The 24,696-nt window shown below is 29.5% G+C and overlaps 5 protein-coding genes across 5 annotated transcripts; all 5 read right to left on the bottom strand.

The window, feature by feature from the left end:
- Positions 1–220: 220 nt before the first annotated feature.
- Positions 221–1,112, bottom strand: LOC111677730. Its single transcript, XM_023438919.2, has 2 exons — positions 974–1,112; positions 221–905 (listed from the first exon to the last, which is right to left on the bottom strand). The coding sequence occupies exons 1-2, from the start codon at positions 1,025–1,027 to the stop codon at positions 294–296; spliced, it is 666 nt and encodes a 221-aa protein (XP_023294687.2). The 5' UTR covers positions 1,028–1,112; the 3' UTR covers positions 221–293.
- A 5,563-nt stretch (positions 1,113–6,675) lies between these two features.
- On the bottom strand, positions 6,676–7,414 carry LOC111677738. The gene is made up of 2 exons (XM_023438927.2): positions 7,343–7,414; positions 6,676–7,270 (listed from the first exon to the last, which is right to left on the bottom strand). The coding sequence occupies exons 1-2, from the start codon at positions 7,397–7,399 to the stop codon at positions 6,713–6,715; spliced, it is 615 nt and encodes a 204-aa protein (XP_023294695.2). The 5' UTR covers positions 7,400–7,414; the 3' UTR covers positions 6,676–6,712.
- Positions 7,415–9,955: 2,541 nt separating this feature from the next.
- On the bottom strand, positions 9,956–10,781 carry LOC111677745. The gene is made up of 2 exons (XM_023438932.2): positions 10,704–10,781; positions 9,956–10,643 (listed from the first exon to the last, which is right to left on the bottom strand). Exons 1-2 carry the CDS (start codon positions 10,755–10,757, stop codon positions 10,029–10,031), a joined length of 669 nt encoding a protein of 222 aa, XP_023294700.2. The 5' UTR covers positions 10,758–10,781; the 3' UTR covers positions 9,956–10,028.
- A 9,204-nt stretch (positions 10,782–19,985) lies between these two features.
- LOC111677746 lies at positions 19,986–20,779 on the bottom strand. Its single transcript, XM_023438934.2, has 2 exons — positions 20,650–20,779; positions 19,986–20,580 (listed from the first exon to the last, which is right to left on the bottom strand). Exons 1-2 carry the CDS (start codon positions 20,704–20,706, stop codon positions 20,023–20,025), a joined length of 615 nt encoding a protein of 204 aa, XP_023294702.2. The 5' UTR covers positions 20,707–20,779; the 3' UTR covers positions 19,986–20,022.
- Positions 20,780–22,871: 2,092 nt separating this feature from the next.
- LOC111677734 lies at positions 22,872–23,700 on the bottom strand. Its single transcript, XM_023438923.2, has 2 exons — positions 23,625–23,700; positions 22,872–23,564 (listed from the first exon to the last, which is right to left on the bottom strand). Exons 1-2 carry the CDS (start codon positions 23,676–23,678, stop codon positions 22,950–22,952), a joined length of 669 nt encoding a protein of 222 aa, XP_023294691.2. The 5' UTR covers positions 23,679–23,700; the 3' UTR covers positions 22,872–22,949.
- Between the last annotated feature and the right edge of the window lie 996 nt (positions 23,701–24,696).

Below are 24,696 nucleotides of genomic sequence, written 5' to 3'. Positions count from 1 at the left end.
GCATAAGAGTCGTAAATGTCTAGAATAAGTTAAAAAACAATTTCAAAAAATGCTTGGGTTTAAAGGTAGAATATCTTAAAAGATTCTTTACTATTTTGAAAATAGTAAAATTGATCGACAATGTACAAGTTATAATCCTGAATATTGAATATTTTTGCAAGATCATGCACTGATTGTGTCCTGGTACAACATATAAATGTTAATAAAAAACAATTTCAATTTAATTCTTTGCAAAATATTTATTAAATCCTAACATCTTCGAAAACATTAACACATTGATTTAAATTAATTATTTAATTTCTTTTAAACAACTTAGAGCAATATTTAACATTACCGGGGAATTCATTAAGAACACTACCCAAATCCTGAGCAGCAGTGTTGGCACATTCATTAGCTTCACCAGGAACTTTGGGAATTTTCTTAATCAAACGAATAGCAGTTTTAATTTGATTTTTCAATTTCAAAGTTTTACCCAACAACTTGAAGAAACATTTAACAGGGGTCTTAGTGCGGAAAGTGTCAACAGCTACTTCATCAGCATCATCATCGGAAGTAGTGTTAGCACTATTACCGCAAACATTTTCATTAACATTAATGATATTGGTAGAGGTTGTAACGATATTTTTGCAGGTGGTAATCAATTTTTGAACCTTAGCATTAACATCATCACCGCATTGTTGAATGTCTTCGAGAAAAGTTTCGGCAGCTCCCTTAATTTCATATACTTCCTTTACAGTACATTTGACACCCTTAATAAAGGATATAGCCTTGCGTATAACGAAATAAATGCCAAACCAAGAAACATACTCCTCAATTTCGGTAACATCTTCGGCCACATCATTGGCAACATACTCGTAATCGTTGTCAACATCAATTTCCTCCGAAGAGGACACTTGAATGTTGGCCTATGGGAATAATATATTTGTATTTGTGTTTCTTTATTTAAAAAAATCTTTTTTTCTTTATTACTTACACTTACGGCCACCAAACATAGACCAGCCAATAAAATAATTAAAGAAAATTTCATGTTTACTTTAACAGTTTTTAAAAACTTTTCGAATACTCAAGATTTTCTAGACCTCTCGTATTTATATGGAAATATTCGCAAAATTTTGTTGATGATTTTCAACTTTTTTTATTTTTGTAAAGTACTCTTGTACTCATTTCTACTTGAAGATAAGATTTAAACTGTCAATTGTGTCTTATTAACGTAATCTTACTATTTAATACAATGCGTTTTTAATTTGTTTTTGTATATATATATTTTTATTTAAGAAAGTCTAATGTTTAATTTTATATAGAGTATTTTATCTATTGAGTTTTGCTAATTCTTGATAATATTTATTTTCTATTTTAAACTTAAAATTTAGTTGATTGACTGAAAGGAAGTAGTTTTGATTTGAAGTGACTCAGTTATGGAAAAATATTTATAATTTTTATTATCTTTAAACGGCTAATAAGATCAATGTTGCAAAATTACTAGACATATTTGATAAAGGAAAAAGTTGTCTACGACATATGATAACTATGTATATAGTTGTATATATTAAAGTAGTTTATTAAAACAAAAAGTGATAATTAGAAAACATTATTTCGATATCTCGTTATAAATGTCAAATTGACCAAAGTTTTACCAATTAAAATAATTATTTACATACTTATCCTAAAATTACATATAATTCTATTTTATTTCTGTTTTAGATTTAATAAGATCGAGATACAATTCGAATGGATATCACTTCACAGTTTCTTACGGATCCTTTTGTACAGGTAAGAACTATTTATTTCATTGCTTATAATTATACCCTACACCACTATAGTGAGAAGAGTATTATGCGTTTGTACTGATGTTTGTAACGCATTAAAATATTAATACTATACCCATCTTAAAGTATACCACCGATCGACTCAGAATCACTTTCTGAGTTGATTTAACGAAGTCCGTCCGTCCGACCGTTCGTTTGTCCATGTAAACGTTGTTATCAAAGTACAGGTCGCAATTTTTAAGGTAATTTGAAGAAATTTGGAATACACGTTTTGACCCAAGGACAAAGCCTTTTGAAATTTTTTAAAATCGGTCCATTATTTCACTTAGCCCCAATACAACTGAACCACCCGAAAAGGGCTTTTGAGCTCATAAATATGTAAAATATAAATGCATCGATGAAAGCCTTGATGACCTTACCAAATTTCGTAATGATCGGACTTCATTTGACCCTAGCCCTAGCACACAAATCCCCCTTTCGGAAAGTGACTTGAATATCCGCAATTCATTTATTAGCACTGTTATTGCAATTAATTTTAGCATAGAAAAATATTATATTATTATTTTTATATGCTTAATTAAAAAGTCGACTTTGTTAATAAAAGTCGAAAAGTTGGAAAGAGTCGAAAAAATTAGAAAAGTTGAAAAAATAAATAGTCGAAAAAAGTCGAAAACTCGAAAATTGTAGAAACTAGTCAAAAATAGTCGAAAATTTTAAAAAGGTGGAAAAAGTCAAAAACTCTAAAATAGTCGAAAAATCTCAAAAAAGTCAAAAAATAGTCGGAAAAAAGTCGAAAAAATGGAAAAGTCTAAAAAAGTCGGAAAAAGTCGAAAAAAGTCGGAAAAAGTGGGAAAAAGTCGAAAACTCTAAAATTGTAAAAACAAGTCAAAAATAGTCGAAAAGTTAAAAAAAGTCAAAAACTCGAAAAAAGTAAAAAAGTCGACTATTTATAAAATACTTATAGTCGAAAAGTCTAAAAATCGACTTTTAATTAAATGAAAAAAGCCGAAAAATCGACTTTTCATAAAATGCAAAATGTCGAAAAGTCGTCATTTCGTTTCAACTATAGAACCCCATATCATACTTGTTTTAAGTGATAAAAGTTGTCAGGTAATTGTGTTAGTTGAAAAAATCGTATAAAGTTTGTCTATACCAAACAAAACCAGAAGCGAAAAAGAAATAGAATTCATGAATCCATGAAAGTACTGAAAAAGACCTGAAGAAGTAATGATTTAAACACTACCTTGTCCTTTTTATTTGATTCAAAATTCAGTACATCTGAAGTCATTTTTATCTTCTTCTTTTGGAAGTTATTTTGTAGTATTTTAGAAGTGAAATTGTAGTATTTTAGAATACAACTAATTTGATTTACATAATTTTAACACATAGACACATTTAATCAGGCGCCCCCCAAAACAGAAATTTTTAATACAAAATATAAAAGTCAGGAAAAAGAAAACAAAAGAATATAAGAAAAAAATTTTCCCCCCCAAACGCTGGATATGAATAAAAACATTATTCTGTGTACCCAGTTTTTTTATAATCAGCTTTTATGTAAAAGGACTCCAAGGTTTAATGGACATACGATTTCAAAAGATGGAATTCCATTTATATACAGACATATTCTGAATAATAAACTCCCTGGCTTAAAGAAATTTTTGCACAAAAAAAGCAATTAGAAATTTTTGTTTCGGAAATGAGACCTTTTTAAATTTAATTTCTTTTTTAATTTTTTGTCCAAGTGAGTCAAACAAATAAAATACATAGAATGTAAAGATTCCCATCTTGATACCAATATTAACATTATACAACACATATAAATATTTAAAATATTAGTTTGAAATTAAAAGTCCTTTAAATTTTGAAGTCCTTTTATAAAGACATTGCTATAAATGGAATCTATTTTTACATGCTTTTTTCCAAATTGGTGTTATATATTTTAAAATTGATTTTATTAATCAGTTATTTGTTATATCTCTGACTCCTTAAGAAAGATATTTCGAACCCTGAAATATTTCGCTGATATTTCGTTTTGATTTCAATTTCATTCATAACAGTTTTACACACATAACTGGAATTATTTTTGATAAGTTTACTTATCTTATCAACCAGTTTACTAGACAGGAAGTCTACCGATTAAATTTAGGTAATAAATCGGATTTTCGGCAAGCGTTGAAAGAAAAATATATATTTATTTAACCTAAAGAATATTGAGTGTTTTGTAGATCAAGAGACATCTACAATCCGAGGTAATAGAAAACAGATAACTGAAACCAAAATTTCATTTCATTGCAACAGTTCGACTGTGGCAGATAGTTCTTTCCTGAAAAAAAAAACTTTCGATTGATAAAGCTTTGGCCGAGTATGACTCAGTTCGTTCCGAAGCGTACATCTTATTATGATGATAATGGACAATTGGTCACAGTTTAAAAAAGTTTTTATATTTTTATATATCTACATCTACAACACCAGTACTCCTTCATACTTCTATATGTGTCCAATATGTTTTTTCCATCTTTGACAGTCAGCAAACATCATAGGCTTGTATCCTATCCTCTTTTCCCTTTTGTGAGGTTATTGACCTTTAAATCCTTTCTATTGTTTTCGGATTACAAAAATTTTTAAATTAAGAAATGAAGTGAGTCTGTCGAGAATCCAAATCGACGTCGTTCTTCCAAACATAATTGTCCAATTCACAATCGGTGTTGTACGGTTGTATCGTAGTATGTCGTAATTTTTTATTATTGATTTGTTTTTGTTAAAAAAAAATTATGACGTACCAAGTATCTTGGATACTTATTTATTGCTAGAAATAATAATATACCGAAATTTATGAGTCCTATTTCTTTACAGGACATTTTAGATAAAATGTGCTGTAATGAATTAGTTTTTACATTTCGAGGGACTATATTCAATAGTCTCTATCTGTCATTTTCATAAAAATAAGATTTTGATGGCAAAATATCCGGAAAATTTTCCTGCATCAGTGATAAAAATTTAAAAGAACAAATATATATTTTTTTGGCAATTTTAAAATTCCTCTAGCTTAAAACAAAAGAAAAAATCTGAATGCAAAACTTTCTATGTTATTCAAAAATTACTTCAAACTCTATTATTTTGGATAATTTTCTGTTGCTACTCAAGTGTTTTTACTAATTTGGACATGCTGATACAAATCCGCTTAAATATTTAAAATCGGTTTAATAGTTTTCGAGATATCGCTCATTAAGTTACTAATTTCATTAATTTTATTGCTGTGTTTAACAATATAACTCTTTCACGTGTACGGGATACCGGTGTCCCTAGATTTTTTTAATTTTTCTCGATTTTGAACCAAATTTTGAGTACATAGCTACAGTTAATGGTTATTTCCAAAGAAAAATAATTTGTTTTTTTTTTGAATTTGATGTCACCGCATGCTAAAAAGTATATCTTGCGATATCCTTCGAAAACATTTTTCCCATTTTTTATCAAAAATGATCATAGTCATATCCATAAAAAAGCGGTTTAGTGAAAAGTGAAAGGGATAACATTGATTTTGGACCTGCTTTTTCAACAATTTGGTTTCTATTATTTTATTAATTTGCACAAAAATAAGATAAGCTGTCAAGAATTATATTATTGCTTTAACTACTGCTCTAAACAATTGTCTGAAGTTGTAGCAGTGGCATTTGTTTTGCTTTATAATCATACGTTTTTAAAACTATTGCTACTTATAAATAAGTAAATCTCAAATATAGCAATAGTAATAAATTAGTAGAAGTAGAAATAGTTCTAAATAAAACATAAACTACAATTGGGGTAGTAGCTTAAAAATATAAATAATTTTATTGCTACTTTTGAAAAGTAGCAATAGAAATCTTTGCTACTAGTTGTTCGTTCTATTGCTACCAAATAATTGAGATAGCAATAGAATAAAAATTTAAGTAGCAATAGAAAAAGTAAAAAAACTTCGAAAACAAAAAATAAACTAACAAACACACATATCCCAACGGGAAAAATGTTCAGTATAGGGGCCTTACTAAAGGCATTATTCTATAGACACATGTACATCAAGTCGCATTGAAAAATCGTTTTAATTATACATGCTTACTTAAAAAGGCTTGTAGATGGTCATCTTTCGAAGGCTTTTTATAAGATTTTCAGTCGAAGAATTTGTATTCATTAGAACTTATAAAAATCTTATGAAGAAAATTTTCATACAAAATTTGATACATAATCCTTGATAAATATACATGAATCCTTTTAGTAGTGAACATAATGAGAAATTAATATCGCAACTTTATAATACGTAAATATGTCGTTAGAAGGCCCACAAATCGAAGTCCTCAATTTAATCCCGCAGCTTGTGCCTTTCTTCTGAATGACGTATTTTTTTTTCGTATTTTAATAAAAAAATTATTTTTATGCTACCAAAATTTTAAGCTACCAAAAATTTAATTAGCATTGCTACCTAGAACTGCTACCAAAATAAAGTAGCAATGCTACCAAATTTTTAATTGTTGAAAAATATAATAACATATATTGCTACTTGAAGAAAATATTTAGTGCTACTATTTGAAGTATTCAATTGCTACATTAAAATATTTAAATACCAATGACTCTACTACTGTTATTAAAATTTTTATTTTTTGCTACATCTTTAACTACTGCTACCAAAATCTAAAGGTAGCAGTAGTTATAGTAAATGATTTGCTGCTAGTTTTTGAAAAATTTTAACTACAAAAGTAGTTATTTTTCATTACTACAGCTACTTGTAGTCTAGTTATTTAAACACTGATATGAAATCAAATAAAAAGTTTATATTTCAATGAAAATGCAATCATAAAAATATATTGTAGAAGAAAAAATTTTAACATCTTTAAGAAATTGCGAAATAATTTTTTTTTGCTCTCCTGCAAACTTATGTTCAGCATTGTATTTTATTTACGAATATTTTAATTTATTTAATGAATCAATTTCGAACAGAATTCAATTTTAATCGGAAATTTAATAAATACACTTTCCAACTCCCTAACAGCTTCTGTTACACATTTACCAGTATTTGTAATATTCCTAATCAATGTAATAGCTTCCTTAACTTGATCCTTTAATTCCACAGTCCTCTTATACAATTTCTTAAAACATTTTCTGGGAGTTGTAGAATTATCCGTTTCTTCGGGATTTAAGGAATTACCACAAATATTTTCATTAACATGAAGAATATCATTACATATTACAATGATATTTTTGCAAGCATCTACTAAAGGTTGAACACTTTCCGAAACATTATTTCCACATCGCTCAATATCATCGATAAATTTCAAAGCGGCTGCTTTAATTTCCAAAACTTCTCGAACGGTACATTTGACACCCAAAATAATGGATAGAGCTTTACGTATAACAATGTTGAGAGTAGACCAAGAGATAAGATAGGGTTCAGTTTCAACAATTCCCTCGGCGATGTCATTGCCTACAAACTTGTAATCCAAATTGTCCAAAGGAGATGATTGAATAATGTTGGCCTAAAAGGATTTAAAGGATATGTTAGAAAACAATTTATTTGTATTTTTTAAAGTTTTTTTTTTTTAACTTACACTTGTTGCCACAAAACAAATGCTTGCCACTAAAAGAATTTTGTAGAAGAATTGCATGTTTGCTATTGCAGTTTAAAAACACTTTTCTAATGCTGAACTATTTTTGGTTCTTGATATTTATACAAAATTTTTCTTAGATATTTGGCCAAGATTTTATTTACTTTTTAATAAAACCACATATGTTTTTTGGTCTTTGATAAGATTCAAACTGCCAGCTGTTTAGCAAACGTAATCTTGTGTTGCAATCTTTTTGTGTAGGTGTCTCGACAGACAAAAATTACGTGTTTATAAAATACATTAAGCAAAAAATAATAAATTTTAAATTGCAAATCAATTTTGAGAAAGATTTTGCGCGCCTTAAACTATGCAATATTTCATAGTACTTAGGTTTTAAAAAGAGAGAACATGTAACACATACATTAATACATTTTCATTAACAAATCGATCATTAGCGAGAAATAATGTGATCATAGATTTTTTGTTTATTTCATACAAAAAATAAACAGGTATATTCTGAACAATAAATTCCCTGGGAGTTTGTTCCCTCTCCTATTTATAAAGAAGAAATATGTATATAAGGGAATGACCGGGAGAATTTGTTCTTATTTCATGATCGAGAATGTCTTAATAGTGATCGTGTGTTCGAGTTTACATGCGTGAAGTAGGCTTGGCTGAGCAGTTGAATATGTGGTGGGTGTCATGAGGGCCCTGACTACATGCAAGACATTCATTGGGGACAGCACGGTCTATACGTAAACTACTCTTGTTTTCCGCCGCAGGTTTTCTTCTATGTCTGCTATGGGTGTCGTTTAAATCGGCCGAATACGAGGACATATCCAGTGGATCCTGCACATATCTGCAAGTGTTTTCCTCGTATATACAAAGATCCTTCCTGACATGCCTCGGGGGAGTATCCAACTGTGTGATGTTAACATTGGAATGACTCCTCCGATACATCCCAGGAGAAACTGTTTGGTCAACATGACATTATGTTCCTTGCCTGGAAGGACTTTCGTTTCCTCGTACATGTGTTGTTCCGAGGTGATTTGTGGGCTGCCCTTTACAGTCCTTAGGGCGGCATTTTGTCAGTTTTGAATGTTTCTCTACTGGGTATTACTAAGCGAAGGTGACCACACTGGAGCAGCATAATTAACCACTGATCGACCAACCGTTTTATATGTAAACACAAGGTTTCTTTATCCATACCCTAAGTGCTGTCGGCTAGCGCTATCGTTTCCCCGACAGCAGTTCTACATACCGAAATGACTCGAATAATCTGGCCAAGGGCTGTCAACCCCAGCAACAACAACAACAATACTTCTGTTTGGTATGATTAATTGATATGGATTAATAGACTATAAATAACTGTATCTATAACTTCGAAAACTAACATTCGGTAGTTCCTAGTATTGTAAAGATTTAGGGCCATTCTTTAGGTGAATGATTAGGGATTAAATTAAAATTAATCCTCGAAAGTTTTTTTTTTAAGTAATCACTTAGTTAATTTTGTTTGCTAGTTTAAGCGCCCAATAGAGGTGGTTTAAACTTGAGCAAGAAATGCAAAAGTGTAAACATCTGATGCAACAAACAGAAAAGTTTTCTGTTGTTTTGGATGGCAACACTGCGAAGTTTTTAGATTAACTAATCTGATTATTAATTGGCATTTGATTGCCAACTCAAAAACCCGCCCTTAACGAATTATTACGATAGATGTTATCTGAGTATGAAATGGTTAAGTTCAGTATGTCGAGCAAGATCTCTCTGATCTAACGCTTCAGTTTCAATTTTATGCTTTTAGTTATAAATTCTAAGTTTTTCCTTACATAGGTTTCGATCATAGGTTTCCTAATAGTGTAATCCTTTAAAACATGATGACTTGAAGTTTTGCGATTGTTTGCTGTCGTTTTGAAATCATTCCGATCTGAAGATGTATTAAATACTCTGCTAGTTTGAAATCTATTCAGTAATGTTCATGTTGACCGTTGTAACTTTGGTTTCTGGAGATGAATCTTCCCTTCTCGCTGTTCTCCTTGACAATACCATATTAAATAGGATCCTTTCCAATTCGGTTCTATCTTGTTCGTCCAACGATCTTGTCTTTTACGATTTATTATTCTAACCCCCAATAACACAATGTCTAGTTATTCTTTATTTTAAGGTTAAATTGACAGTTTTCATACAAAAAATTATTTTAATCGGCAGAATAACTTTCGGTTAAACGATAACCAGAGGTGGAGTTAACGGGGCTAAAAAAGATATTTCGTTATAAAGTTTTCGGAATCCTGATTATGCCTTTAGCATTTCGAGTTTGAAAACTAGCAGTAACTAGTTCTCTTCATCAGACTGGTTTTGATATATCCGAATTGGGAGTATTTCAGTCTTGTTAAAATTTGGCATGATCTAAAGAACCCAACAAAAGTACCTATAAACCTAAAAATCGTGTTCATAAAAGGTTTAGTGAACTTATATCTGTGGCCTAGCTTAGGGACTATTGCTTTTGGAAATTACCATCTGACAGTCAGTTTTAACTAAAGGATTTTCATTTTTAAAAAATATATGTAAACTTAATAAAATTAGAATTTCAAAATAACAAAAAGGTAACTTAAATTTTGATTGCAAAATTCTTTATTCAACTATGTCTGTCCTTCCACACTTCAATGATCTGTAATCCAAATCCCATTACAATTTAATGAAATAACTTAGAACAATATTTCACCTTAGAGGGAAATTGATTGAAAACATTTCCTAAGTTTTGGGCGGCAGTATTGACACATTCGTTAGCGGTACCAGGAACCTTAGGAATCTGTCTAATCAAACGAATAGCATGTCTAATTTGATTTTTCAATTTCAAAGTTTTACCCAACAACTTAAAGAAACAGCTAATTTTGGTTTTCTGAGCAGCAGGCTCCATAATATCTTCGTTTTCGGCATCAAAAGTGGTGATAGAAGGCGGGGTAGCACCGCAAGCATTTACATTAACATTGATGATATTATTGGCAGTAACAACGATATTTTTGCAAGTTTCAATTAATTGTTGAGCTTTGGCATTAACATCATCGCCACACAATTCAATTTCATCGAGGAATTGTTGGGCAGCAGTTTTAATGCTAACAACTTCATTGACGGTACATTTAACACCCTTAATAGTGGTTAAAGCTTTGTGTATGATAAAGTAAATGCCTTTCCAGGGAATAACTTGAGGATCAATTTCAGTTGATATATCTTCGGCAATATCATTGGCAATAAATTCGTAGTCAAAATCAAAATCTTCTTCGCTCGAAGAGGCTACTTCAATGTTGGCCTGAAAGGAAAAAACATTTTATGAGTTTATTTAAATATTAATATTTAAATTTATACTTACACTTACGGCCACCAAACAGAGACCACACAATAAGAAAATTAAGGAATACTTCATATTTACTGCTGCTAGTTTAAAGAAAACTTTACTAATGTTAACTCTTTCGAAATATTTATATTTATATGGAAATTTTTGATGATGATGATGAATTACTAACAAATTCTAAGTTCATTTAAAATGCATAAGAACTTCTTACCTTTAGATTAGATTTTATAAACCAATAACAAAATATCCACCTTTGATTGTTGGTTTGATAAGTTTTAATGGAATACTTTTTAATTTGCTGAAGAGGTTTTTGCATGGTGTCTTGCGACTAAATATAAATCAATGTTTTGATTTGTTTGTTTATTTTTTAATTGTTTATTATAATTTTTTTTAATAATACTTACTTACCTTTGTCTATTTATCGAATACTTCCTTTGAAGATAACATGTTAAAAAAGTATTCAATGAAATAAATAAACAAATTTTCTTCGTTATTGATAAATAAGTAAGTAGTAGTTAAACAAAGTGTCTTTGGGCGTAAAAAATAACAAAGATTTCTAGAACATTAGAATATTTGGCTAAAATTTCGTTTTCATTTCAATTTCATTCATAACATTCATAACACACACATAACTGCAATTTTTTGTTAAGTCTATTTGTTGGTCTATCTTATCAGAAAGCTTACTAGACAGGAAGTCTACCGATTAATTTTTAGTTTTCAAAGTTTTCTACATCGAATGGCATCTTCAATCTGAGGCAGGAATGGCAAAATTGATATGATAGTGCTTTTTTGATACTATTTAATGTTCAAAAATACCCCAATACTCCCGAGTCTTATTTGATACTTTCAGGGCCACAATCTCAACATCCGATTATCGTTTAACCGGTAGTAAATCTGTCTTGAAAAAGCATAAACTAAAAGTTCTAACCAACAGTTAATAAAGTTATAGAGTATTGGAATTATCTTCAAAATTATCAGATAAAATGGTAAAAAAAAGTCGAAACCCTGAGACAAGTTAGACGCTTCTAAAGCAGTGGAGCTCTTTTTTGCCATTTCATAACACGTGTGATAAGGTAAGAAAATTCTGCTGACGCTAAATTTATGCACATATACTATAGGTTTAATTCTTCTTCTTTTTATAATGAGCAATATCAGTAGGTTTGCTCAATCAGTTGCTGATCAGCACTTCTCGAAGAAAGGTCTGTACGCGACGTTTTTAAAATACACAGAGAAATACAACAACAAAATTTTCAGAAAGCCGAATTAATGTAGGAGAACATGAGAGAGCAGTTGATAGTTTTTTTATATGTAGACGCTGGCTGTCAAAATCCATAATAAATATTTGACAATTAGTATATACTTTATAGTTTGTAGTCGTTTTATTAGTATACTTTTATTTTGAATTGAATTTTGTGCTCTTCTGCTCTACCAACATAAATAAAACCATAGCAGAAATATAGAAGGTAGTCTCAATCAAAAAAATTAAATTTAAATAAGGTTTTTTGACGTTTTCCTTATTTTAAACTTTATATACAGAGTTGCCACATGTTAAAAATAATAATGGATTTCAAGAAATATTTTACAAAAAATGTGTAGTTAATTTATCTAAATAAAATTTATGTTATATTAAAGGAAGTTAATTAAATTGCTGATTTCCTCTACAAACTTATAAATAAAACACATTTCAAGTTTATTAAGTGGGATTTTTTTTTCATTTTTTTTATTGATGTGTGAATTTTTGTTTTCTTTTAAATGACGGTTTAAAAACCTAATTCGGAAAAATGTTCGGCCTAGATAAAATCGTTTAACAATTTTCTTATCTAAATCAATTTTAGATAAAATTAACAAATTTGATATATAATTTGGATTACTCGACAGTGAATTTTCATTATATCTTAAACAAAATGGAATTTAAGTATTCCAAATGGTTCAGAAAGTTGGTATTTGGCTTATATAATATACTTAGTAGTTATTGGGATAGCACCTCTATCCAATCTTGCACGTTTTGAATTGATTGTATAGTCACTTTTAAAGAAATGATCTGAACAAACCATAGGCTCTTTTGGCAAATTTTCTTCGTTGATTTTGCATCTTTCAAGCCACTGTTGGCGTTTACCCGGTAATATAGGGACTTTAAAAAATCTTATATTCGAATTTTGCAAAAGTATTTTGTATTTTCGCAGTTCGGGAAAATGCAGCTCATATTTATTCTCTAATTAATTTTATAAATTAGTTTTCAAAGATTTAATATAAATGTGATTTTATTCAAAAGAACAATTTTTATAATATTTTCTAACTGAATTGAAATTATTTTTATAAATTTTTTACATAAACTTCAAAGCATATATAGAAATTTCAATATAAAATGGGAAAAATTAAAATGTATATGGTATCACTAATTTAACGAAAACTTCAAAATCCTTAAGCATGTCAGATAGAGAATTAAAAAAAAATAATGAGAGATTGACACTACCTTCTATATTTCTGCTATGAATAAAACTATGTAATCTATGGAAGTATGTGTTTGATCACCACTGTTTTAAAGGATTAATCTGAACTTATATTTTCTCCACCATTTGAGATATTATGTTCTGAGTTTCGGGTAAACTCCATTTATGTCCCTTTTTGAGACGTTATTTGACAATTATTATTTATAAAATGTTGTATGCCATCTGAAAGTATATTCTTTTAGCTTTAAAAAATAAAGGCTTTAGAAAAATATACTTTGATCACTAGATTTAAAATTTCGACCTATGCACAGTGGTATAGGAAAAAAAAAAGAGGGAAATAATTCGGTAACTTCTAAACGGTTAATCCGATTTTAATGAAATTTGGTATGCACAAAGAGGAGGTGTTGTCGAGTTTAGGTTTTGAATTTGGACCTTATAGGCCAACCAGGGGCCCGGCGGGGGGTCCTCAAATTAGGACACCTCGGCTATGTTAAATTTTTAAAACGATCCTATTTCTTCATTTGAGTTCCGATTTAAAAAAAATTTCGTATATAGAATCTCCTCATCGAGCACTATAAATAATGTCGTCATAGCAGTAAATTATCTCTTATAGTTTAGGAGATATTCGCATTTGAAAATTAAAATTTTAAAATTTTTACCGTTCTTACTTTAGTTTTTTGATAATAGCGGGTCCAAATATTCCCGATTTTCGCCATTTCTTTTTTTATTCGCTTAACAACAAGTTTATATATCAAGCAGTGAAAGAATTATGTAAAAATCATGACTGAGTCCAAAGTTATAGGCATTTTAATTTAAAAAATTAAAAAAAGGCGATTTTTTGCCATTTTTTGGGGAAAAAGTATCTTTTTCTTTTTAAGTTATCTAAAAAGTTTCTAAGAAGATGTATATAGAATTTATACTTTTTGAAAAGCTGACTTTACATAAAATACGATAAATGAAACAAAACCTAAAAATTTTTGATACCGAGGGGACCAGGTTCATCCAAAAAACCCTATTTTTTTATAGAAAATTCAATTTTGAGCAAAAATTCTCAAATCGCATAGTCGATATCAAATTATAGTGACCTGTTTTATATGACCCAATATGTTCTTAATCATTTTGTAACGGGTTTCGATAACCCCGCCCCTGGTATGGATATAATAGGCAAAAAACCAAAAAATCCCATTTTTGGGATTTTTTAAAACTTTTTTGGGAATTCCGGGATTTCTAATAAGAAAATTCGAACTTTTTATTTAATTTTAGATTTTGAGTAAAAAAATCTACCTAACTGTAAAATTTCATCAAAAAATATTCATAAATAAAATTTTTATTGCAATTTGAAAAATTTGTATCTTCGCAAAAACTGAAAAAAAACATTTTTTAATTTTTTTAAAAAAAGTATTCCGCGAATTTTTTAATTTTCAAAAATTATATACAGTTTTGAAAAATAGACAAAATTACCTTTCCATTGATATATAACATGCCTACCTAATGTTTTTTAAGTGACAAATTAATTAGGGAAAACTCAACATCTTTTAGAAAATTTACCTAGCACTATTATTTTCATCCATAACGTTAACTCTTAAATTTGTTACATATATTAAAAAATTTTCAGGTATTATTTTTTAAACTGTAATGATTTTTACCCCAATAGGTCACTTTAAAAGGTAGCTTATTAAAGTGACCTATTGAGGAAAAATTCATTACATAAGGATACGTTAGACATATTAGGTAGAATATCATAACCCTTTAAAAAATAATTTAATTTAAGTACCTGTAATTAATATATAAGACAGGTTTATATCTGTTTGTAATTATTTGTAATTTTCTAACCATGGCGATCGTACTAAAAAAAATGATTTGTGCTCCATTTTATTTGAACACTCTTCAGCTCCTTTTCAAGATAAAGTGAACTTCTTATTGAAATATATTGAAACTGCACATAAAAATAAAGTGGATAAAACTGATATATGTAAAATTGAAAATTTTATAAAATCAGTTGATATAAAACTGAAGAGTGTTCGGTATTCCATTGCTAAATTTCGATCGAAATTTTCTGATTGGCTGGATGAATGTGTAGAAGTTGCTATTTGCGTATCAACTGTTGGTGCTCCCTGTAAGCAGTATGAGGATTTGAGCTCAAAATCTAAGAGGAAAAGGCTATCAACTTCACTAGAAACCTTATCTAACGAAGAAGTTTCGGACACTTTTAAAGCAATGTTAAGAAAAGAAAAACAGCCTTTGGATGCCATAAAAATTGCAAATATTCTTCCAACCGCATCACCAAGACGACTGAAAAGAATTGTAAAGAGTATACCCACACCATCATCTGATACAACGTTCACTGAGGAAGAAGCTATTGCGCTTATGTTGCAGCTGGGATTAAGTCGTGATAACTACATAACGTTAAGAAAGGCGCTATCTGAAAAAGGAGTGGATGTTTTACCATCATATGACAAAATAAATGAAAAGAAGAAAAGCATTATACCACCTCCTATTGAAATAACTGATCGGAAGGCTGTTATTGGACTCGGCGCTCTACTCGAAAATACTGCTTTAAGGATTGCTTCTGACTTTTCTTCAGACCAACTAAAAAAATAAATTCTTGTGATCTTCAACTCATTTGCAAGTGGGGATGTGATGGATTATCAGCACTCTCGGAATATAAACAAATCAACACAAGTGAATCATCTTCCGAGTATAAAAGTGTATTTATGGCATCGCTAGTTCCATTAAGAATTCGAAAGTATGCTGACAGCGATTCTCCATCAACCAGTTTCGATGATATTTGGAAGAATTCGACTCCAGGATCCAAAGCTTTTTGTAGGCCAATAAGCTTTGAGTATATAAAGGAATCCAAAACAACAACGCAAGATTTGATAAATCGTATTGAAGCAGAAATTAAAAACTTGGAACCTATAACAATCGAAATAGAAAATTATTCGTTTAACATGTCCTATGATTTAAAACTTACAATGATTGATGGGAAAGTTGGGAAATGCCATTACAGGAACATCATCTACTTGGTACTGCTACATATGTGGTGATAAAAAATCAGAATTTTCGAATATTTCCAAGCAAAGATCAATAAATGAGGAAACATTACAATTTGGAATATCCCCCTACATGCTCGCATACGATTTCTGGAACATTTTCTACATTTAGCATATGATTTAAAGTACAGAAGCATACCGGAAAATGCAAACAAAAGTGCAAATAACAATAAGGAGTTAATGGAAATGAGAGCCAGTGAGAAACGAAGAATTCAAGAGGAATTTAAAAAGCGGATGGGATTAAATATTGATAAACCACTCACAGGATATGGAAGCACAAACGATGGTAATACCGCTAGACGTTTTTTTAAACATTTTGAAACTACTTCCGAAATAACCGGAATTAGTATGGATTTACTGCAAAAGGTCAATATTATTCTAATGGCGATAAATAGCAAGCATAAAGTGAACGCAACAAAATTTGGAGAGTATTCTACAAAAGTTTCTAAATTACTTTTGGAATTATATCCCTGGAAAGAAATGACACCTACAGTTCACAAGATATTATGTCATGGAAAGGTCATCATAGAACATAATATTCTGCCTTTAGGAGAGCTTACAGAAGAACCCCAAGAATCGAGGAATAGAGACTTTAAGCATATTCATCATTTTAGCTCAAGGAAGTGTTCTAGGCAGTCTCAAAATGAAGATATTTTTAATAATCTGATTCTATCTTCTGATCCTGTTTTATCTACTATAAGGAAACGTTGGATTTGCTACAAAACGTTAGCATTTGAAAATATTCATGAATTTAAAGATTTACTTTATCTTTTAGATATGGACTACTGTGATACCGATTATTTTACAAAATATATTAATTTATAAAAAAAAATAAATAAAGACTATTTTTATATAAAATAAATACTTGTTAATTTTTTTTAGGGATAAAGAATAAAAGATTAATCGTAAAAAGTGGCTGTAAAAATTCATAAAAATTTAGGTAGTAAAACATGCCTAACAAATGTATGGATGAAAATAATAGTACTAGGTAAATTCTCTAAAAGATGTTGAGTTTTCCCTAATTAATTTGTCACTTAAAAAACATTAGGTAGGCATGTTATATATCAATGGAAAGGTAATTTTGTCTATTTTTCAAAACTGTATATAATTTTTGAAAATTAAAAAATTCGCGGAATACTTTTTTAAAAAAAAATTAAAAAATGTTTTTTATTCAGTTTTTGCGAAGATACAAATTTTTCAAATTGCAATAAAAATTTTATTTATGAATATTTTTTGATGATGAAATTTTACAGTTAGGTAGATTTTTTTACTCAAAATCCAAAATTAAATAAAAATTTCGAATTTTCTTATTAGAAATCCCGGAATTCCCAAAAAAGTTTTAAAAAATCCCAAAAATGGGATTTTTTGGTTTTTTGCCTATTATATCCATACCAGGGGCGAGGTTATCGAAACCCGTTACAAAATGATTAAGAACATATTGGGTCATATAAAACAGGTCACTATAATTTGATATCGACTATGCGATTTGAGAATTTTTGCTCAAAATTGAATTTTCTATAAAAAAATAGGGTTTTTTTGGATGGACCTGGTCCCCTCGGTATCAAAAATTTTTAGGTTTTGTTTCATTTATCGTATTTTATGTAAAGTCAGCTTTTCAAAAAGTATAAATTCTATATACATCTTCTTAGAAACTTTTTAGATAACTTAAAAAGAAAAAGATACTTTTTTCCCCAAAAAATGGCAAAAAATCGCCTTTTTTTAATTTTTTAAATTAAAATGCCTATAACTTTGGACTCAGTCATGATTTTTACATAATTCTTTCACTGCTTGATATATAAACTTGTTGTTAAGCGAATAAAAAAAGAAATGGCGAAAATCGGGAATATTTGGACCCGCTATTATCAAAAAACTAAAGTAAGAACGGTAAAAATTTTAAAATTTTAATTTTCAAATGCGAATATCTCCTAAACTATAAGAGATAATTTACTGCTATGACGACATTTTTTATAGTGCTCGATAAGGAGATTCTATATACGAAATTTTTTTTAAATCGGAACTCAAATGAAGAAATAGGATCGTTTTAAAAATTTAACATAGCCGAGGTGTCCTAATTTGAGGACCCCCCGCCGGGCCCCTGGTTGGCCTATAAGGTCCAAATTCAAAACCTAAACTCGACAACACCTCCTCTTTGTGCATACCAAATTTCATTAAAATCGGATTAACCGTTTAGAAGTTACCGAATTATTTCCCTCTTTTTTTTTTCCTATACCACTGTGCTATGTTATTAGCAGGGAAACCAAAATATGCAAATGCATGTTTTTTGTGGTGCGTCGTATGGACTCATGGATAAGATATACGTTTCAGACCAATTTAAGAATTTTGTCATCGATTTGTTAGAGCATATTTTTGCATATTTTACCCATAAGAGCATAATTTTGTATGATTTGACTTTTTTAGCATATTTAAGGCATATTTTCGAGTTTTTAGAGCATATTTTGATGTTTTCGCTGTTTTTCGTTTTTGTACATTTTCAAAACTTTATTTAAAAAAATAAAATTTAATTTTTTTATTTTTAATTTTTCAACCTATTTTACAATTTTGAAAAAAAAATTCGTTTGTAGAACTTAAAAACTGCAAAAAATACATTACTCTCACGAAAACCAATGTTATAGTTTTTTGTTCTATAAAGCAGTACATTTTAAATCAGAAATAAAACCTATTACTTTTGATTTCATGGGACCAATCCATTTTTATAGCTTAAAAAAACTAATTATTGGAATTTATGACAACACCGATAAAAATGTCAGTTTAGAAGCTATGAATACAATTGGTAGAAATGTGTCAAACTTTGTCGTTTGAAATATGTTTTTTGGAGTCCAAATGGTTTCATGTTATTTATTGGTTATCTGAACGTAAAACGGAATTCTTTTAAACTAGTTCTTCAAACTATGAGATGAATCAATTATAAAAAATCTTGTAGGATGAAATATGACACTAAACATTTATTATTTCATTACAATTTCTGTCTTTTTGAGCTTTTCAATGTTAAAAAATAATGAAAAATTTTATTTTTAGAGCATATTTTTTAAATTTTAAGAGTATATTTTGAGTTTTTTACAGCATATTTAAAGCGCTTAAAACACTTTTTTTAGAGCATGTTTTCGGTTTCCCTGGTTATTAGCGATAAGTTAAATTTCAAAATTCATCCTTGTATAGGGCCTAATATGACCTGATTTTTATTAATACCGGATTTATTAAAATATAACAAATTGTATCATGAGAGCTTTAAATAGAATATTTTTTGGAAGTACAATATAGCTTTGAGATACCATGCACCCATTTCCTGCGCATGAAATTGTGTAGCAAATTTCATCAAATTATATCCAAGAGGTTAACACTGAGGAACGGACAAAGATTCATCATATCAAGAGAAAAAAGTTTTCCTCTTTGACAGTCAACAAACATCATATGCTTGTATCCTATACTTTTTTCCGTTCCGGAGGTCATTGACCTTTGAATCGTTTCTATAGCTTTTGAATTACAGAAATGACCATAAGGCATACTTTTCTCGGAATTTTTAATCTGTATCAAATTTATTATCTGTATCAAATGTCAAAAATCGGTTCATTATTTCACCTAGTCCCCTACCGTATATGGATCAAAGTTATGTTAAATATACTTGTATCTTATGAAAAAGTCGCACAACTATGTTATATACAAAAATAATGATCTTGCTGAATTTCAAAATCAGGCTTCATTTGGTAATTAAAATCCATCCACAAAATTTAATTTCTTAAAATCATTCTTGGAATTAACCATTAAAACTTTTTTTATTTTCAGCATTGTATTTTATTTACGAATATTTTCATTTATTTAATGAATCAATTTCGAACAGAATTCAATTTTAATGGGAAATTTAATAAAGACACTTTCCAACTCCCTAACAGCTTCAGTTACACATTTACCAGTATTTGTAATGTTTCTAATCAATGTAATAGCTTCCTTAACTTGATCTTTTAGTTCCACAGTTCTCTTATATAATTTCTTAAAACATTTTTTAGGAGTTTTAGAATTATCCGTTTCTTCGGGATTCATTGAATTACCACAGATATTTTCATTAACATGAAGAATATCATTACATATTACAATGATATTTTTGCAAGCATCTAATAAAGGTTGAACACTTTCCGAAGCGTTATTTCCACATCGCTCAATATCATCGATAAATTTCAAAGCGGCTGCTTTAATTTCCAAAACTTCTCGAACGGTACATTTGACACCCAAAATAATGGATAATGCTTTACGTATGACAATGTTAAGAGTAGACCAAGAGACAAGATAGGGTTCAATTTCAACAATTCCCTCAGCGATGTCATTGGGTACAAACTGGTAATCGAAATTGTCCAAAGGAGATGATTGAATAATGTTGGCCTAAAAGGATTTAAAGAATATTTTAGAAAAAAATTATTTGATATTTTCAATGTTTTTTTTTTAACTTACACTTGTTGCCACAAAACAAATGCTTGCCACAAAAAGAATTTTGTAGAAGAATTGCATGTTTGCTATTGCAGTTTTTAAACACTTTTCTAATACTGAACTATTTTAGGTTCTTGATATTTATACAAAATTTGTCTTAGATATTTGGCCAAGATTTATTTACTTTTTAATAAAACCACATATGTTTTTCGAACTTTGATAAGATTTAAACTGCCAGCTGTTTAGCAAACGTAATCTTGTGTCGCAATCTTTTTGTGTAGGTGTTTCGGTAGACGGGATTTCCATCGATAAAGAAAGTCATTTGAAAAATTACGTGTTTAAAAAATATGTATAAATATTAATTGCAAGTCAATTTGGAGAAAGTATTTATTTTGCGCGCCTAAAACTATGCAATATTTCATAGTACCTAGGTTTTAAAAAGAGAGAACATTTAACACAGACATTAGTAAATACTTTTTTAACAAATCTACCATTAACGAGAAATAGTGTGATCATATATTTTTATTTATTTCACACAAATATAAAATGTTCATAAGAAATATATATAAGGGAATGACAGGTAGAGTTTTTTTTCCTTTTTTTAAACTATAGATAATCGTAGCTATAGCTTCGAAGACTAACATTCGTTAGTTTCTATTATCTTAAAGATTTAACCAATTAATACGGCAGATGTTATATAAGTATAAAGTGGTTAAGTTCAGTCTTCCGAGCAAGATCTCTCTGATTTAACGCTTTAGTTTCCATTATAAGTTTTTTCTTACAGATCTTGGATCTTGCTATCATAAGAAAGATTCAATCGTAGGTTTCCTAATAGTGTAACCCTTTAAAACATGATGTCTTGTGTTTTGCGACTGTTTGCAGTTCTTTTGAAATCATTTCGATCTGACGAACTCAATAGAAGCATTAACTACATAAACCGTTGTTGTCGTTGAATGATATTCAGCACAATATTGAAATCTAAGTGATCACCGATCGACTTGCTTTTACCGTGAACGTGATTGGTGCAATCTTGAGCGATCTACTCTACTAGTTTTCCCTAATTATTACAGGCATAGTAGCCTCTGTTTGTGTGGTGCAATGGAAATGGTTCATAGATGTATTATTGAAAATCAATTCAATCTAAGGAATCCAGAAGTATTAACTATTTAAACTGGGTTTCAATCTGTTCAATCTGCCTGCAAATTTAAGTGATCTTTTGTTGTCCTAATTTCTGAATGACATATCCGATCAGAAATATGTAGCTTCCGTTTCTGGAGATAATTGTCTACGCTTGTTACCCGATAGCCCGTTTCCTTTTTATCATACTGGTTTATGTTTAAAAGCTAGCATGACCAAATGGTCTTATAAAAATTAATATACAGAGTTTTAAGTTCGAATCCAATTGCATTGAATTTAGGTTGAACAAAATTCAGCTTGGTCCATGGAGGACAACATGTTTTTATATTAAAGATATTACGTTATAGTGTAAATGTAAACCTGATTTTGTCCAGGTTTGAAGCCTATCAAGATCAATTTCACTTCATCGGTCTGGTTTTGATATTTCCAAATAGCTTAAGAGTTGTTTTGTCTTGTGGAAATATGGCATAATCTAAAAAAACCAATAAAATACCAAAAATTGGCGTCCAAAGGCGGTTTAGTGAACATATATCTGATGTATCGTAGGGTTCGACTTACGAATAATCGACTTTTTGTCGAATAAAGTCGAAAAGTCGAAGTCGACTATTTTGTTTCAAAAAAGTCGATAACTCGACTATCGTCTGTGAATAAAAGTCGAGAAGTCGTAAAAATTCGAAAAAAGTGGAAAAAAGTCGTAATAAGTCAAAAAAAGTCGATAAGTCGGAAAAAGTCGAAAACTCGGACCAAAGTTGTAGAAACAAGTCAAAAAGTAGTCAAAAATTTTAAAAAAGTGGAAAAAAAGTCAAAAACTGTATAATAGTCGGAAAAACTCGAAAAAAGTCAAAAAATAGTTGGAAAAAAGTAGAAAGAAGTCGAAAATAGTCGAAAAAATCGAAATTGTAAAGTCAAATTCGAACTGACCGAACCTGACACCATCTGACAGTCAGTTTTAACAAATGGATTAGAAGTTATCGAGTTTATACAATTTCATGTTTGTAAAAGTATAAATTAACATAATTCGATCTCCATTGCCATCAGACAACTGTACACCTTTATCATTTTAAAAAATATATCTAAATTTAAAATAATAACAAAAAATTAATTAAAAATTTTCTTGCAAAATTATTTATTCAATTATGTTTGTCCTTCCACACTTCAATAATCTTTAATCCAAATCGCATTACAATTTAATGAAATAACTTAGAACAATATTTCACCTTAGAGGGGAATTGATTGAAAACATTTCCTAAGTTTTGGGCGGCAGTATTGACACATTCGTTAGCGGTACCAGGAACCTTAGGAATCTGTCTAATCAAACGAATAGCACGTCTAATTTGATTCTTTAATTTCAAAGTTTTACCCAACAATTTAAAGAAACAGCTAATTTTGGTTTTCTGAACAGCGGGCTCCATAACATCTTCGTCTTCAACATCAAAAGTGGTGGTAGAAGGTGGGGTAGCACCACAAGCGTTAATATTAACATTGATGATATTATTGGCAGTAACAACGATATTTTTGCAAGTTTCAATTAATTGTTGAGCTTTGGCATTAACATCATCGCCACACAATTCAATTTCATCGAGGAATTGTTGGGCAGCAGTTTTAATGCTAACAACTTCCTTAACGGTACATTTAACACCCTTAATACCGGTCAAAGCTTTGTGTATGATAAAGTAAATGCCTAACCAAGGAATAAATTGAGGATCAATTTCAGTTGATACATCTTCGGCAATATCATTGGCAACATATTCGTAGTCAAGATCAAAATCTTCCTCGCTCGAAGAGGCTACTTCAATGTTGGCCTGAAAGGGAAAAATATTTAATGAGTTTCTTTAAATATTAATATTCAAATTTATACTTACACTTACGGCCACCAAACAGAGACCACACAATAAGAAAATTAAGGAATACTTCATATTTACTGCTGCTAGTTTAAAGAAAACTTTACTAATGTTAACTCTTCTAAAATATTTATATTTATATGGAAATTTTGGATGATTTTGTTGGAAATTCTAAGTTAATTTAAGAATGTTAAAGCACTTCTTACCTTTAGATTAGATTTTATAAACCAATAACAAAATATCCTCCTTTGATTGTTGGTGTGATAAGTTTTGTTGGAATACTTTTTAATTTGCTGAAGAGGTTTTAGCATGGCATCTTGCGATTAAATTTAAATCAATGTTTTGATTTGTTTGTTTATTGTTTAATTGTTTAGTATAATTTTTTGTTAATAATACTTACTTGTCTCTATCTATTAATCGAATATTTCCTTCCAAGATAACGAGTTAAAAAATCATTTAGTGTTTATTTAAAAAAATAAATAGTTTAATTTTTTACTGATAAATAATGTAGTAATTTAACAAAGCGCCTTTGGGGGTAAAAAATAGGTTGCATAGTTTTATCTTGCTTGTGTATTTATGACGTACATATGTATATATGTATGTATATTGAAATGCTTACAGATAATTCGACTCAGATATTGGTATAATTTAGTTTTTTTTTCGATAAAATTATTTAGATCATATAAGCCAATAACGCCGGGGTTTCCCACATTGGTTTCAAGGAAATGCTCCAAGTAGACCTATATCTTCACATAGGAAACAGGAAACCCTCAAACCAGGCGCGAATCCACGGTGCGAAAAGTAAAATTTAAAAAAACGAATATTTTCCATACAAATTATAAAAATGGGGAAAAATTAAAAAATAAAATAAGTGAAAAAACATTTCATTGTCTCTACCATACAAAACATAACCTCACTTTGAGGTAAAACGACACTTCGAGGCTAACGGTGTGTGTAACTGCAAAGATCCACGCAACTCCTTAAAAAATAAATGGCGATGACGCCAGAGTTGTTCTCAAACTCGACATTTTTCAATTTCATTATATGTTGTAAATAGTATTTTAAGCATAACATTTGGTTTATAAAATGGACC

Source organism: Lucilia cuprina, chromosome 3, assembly GCF_022045245.1.
Source record: "Lucilia cuprina isolate Lc7/37 chromosome 3, ASM2204524v1, whole genome shotgun sequence".
Lineage (NCBI taxonomy): Eukaryota > Metazoa > Arthropoda > Insecta > Diptera > Calliphoridae > Lucilia > Lucilia cuprina.
The sequence above is the reverse complement of the archived record's forward strand: the minus strand, read 5'-3'. Positions and strand labels throughout refer to the sequence as shown.

What these genes read in the sequence shown, in the direction of transcription:
- LOC111677738 (XM_023438927.2), bottom strand. Translation starts at nt 7,399, where the DNA reads ATGCAATTCTTCTACAAAATTCTTTTAGTGGCAAGCATTTGTTTTGTG. An exon ending in TTTGTTTTGTGGCAACAAGT is followed by an intron (nt 7,271 to 7,342) that starts GTAAGTTAAAAA and finishes AAATCCTTTTAG; the next exon opens with GCCAACATTATTCAATCATC.
- LOC111677730 (XM_023438919.2), bottom strand. Translation starts at nt 1,027, where the DNA reads ATGAAATTTTCTTTAATTATTTTATTGGCTGGTCTATGTTTGGTGGCC. An exon ending in TATGTTTGGTGGCCGTAAGT is followed by an intron (nt 906 to 973) that starts GTAAGTAATAAA and finishes TTATTCCCATAG; the next exon opens with GCCAACATTCAAGTGTCCTC.
- LOC111677745 (XM_023438932.2), bottom strand. Translation starts at nt 10,757, where the DNA reads ATGAAGTATTCCTTAATTTTCTTATTGTGTGGTCTCTGTTTGGTGGCC. An exon ending in TCTGTTTGGTGGCCGTAAGT is followed by an intron (nt 10,644 to 10,703) that starts GTAAGTATAAAT and finishes TTTTCCTTTCAG; the next exon opens with GCCAACATTGAAGTAGCCTC.
- LOC111677734 (XM_023438923.2), bottom strand. Translation starts at nt 23,678, where the DNA reads ATGAAGTATTCCTTAATTTTCTTATTGTGTGGTCTCTGTTTGGTGGCC. An exon ending in TCTGTTTGGTGGCCGTAAGT is followed by an intron (nt 23,565 to 23,624) that starts GTAAGTATAAAT and finishes TTTCCCTTTCAG; the next exon opens with GCCAACATTGAAGTAGCCTC.
- LOC111677746 (XM_023438934.2), bottom strand. Translation starts at nt 20,706, where the DNA reads ATGCAATTCTTCTACAAAATTCTTTTTGTGGCAAGCATTTGTTTTGTG. An exon ending in TTTGTTTTGTGGCAACAAGT is followed by an intron (nt 20,581 to 20,649) that starts GTAAGTTAAAAA and finishes AAATCCTTTTAG; the next exon opens with GCCAACATTATTCAATCATC.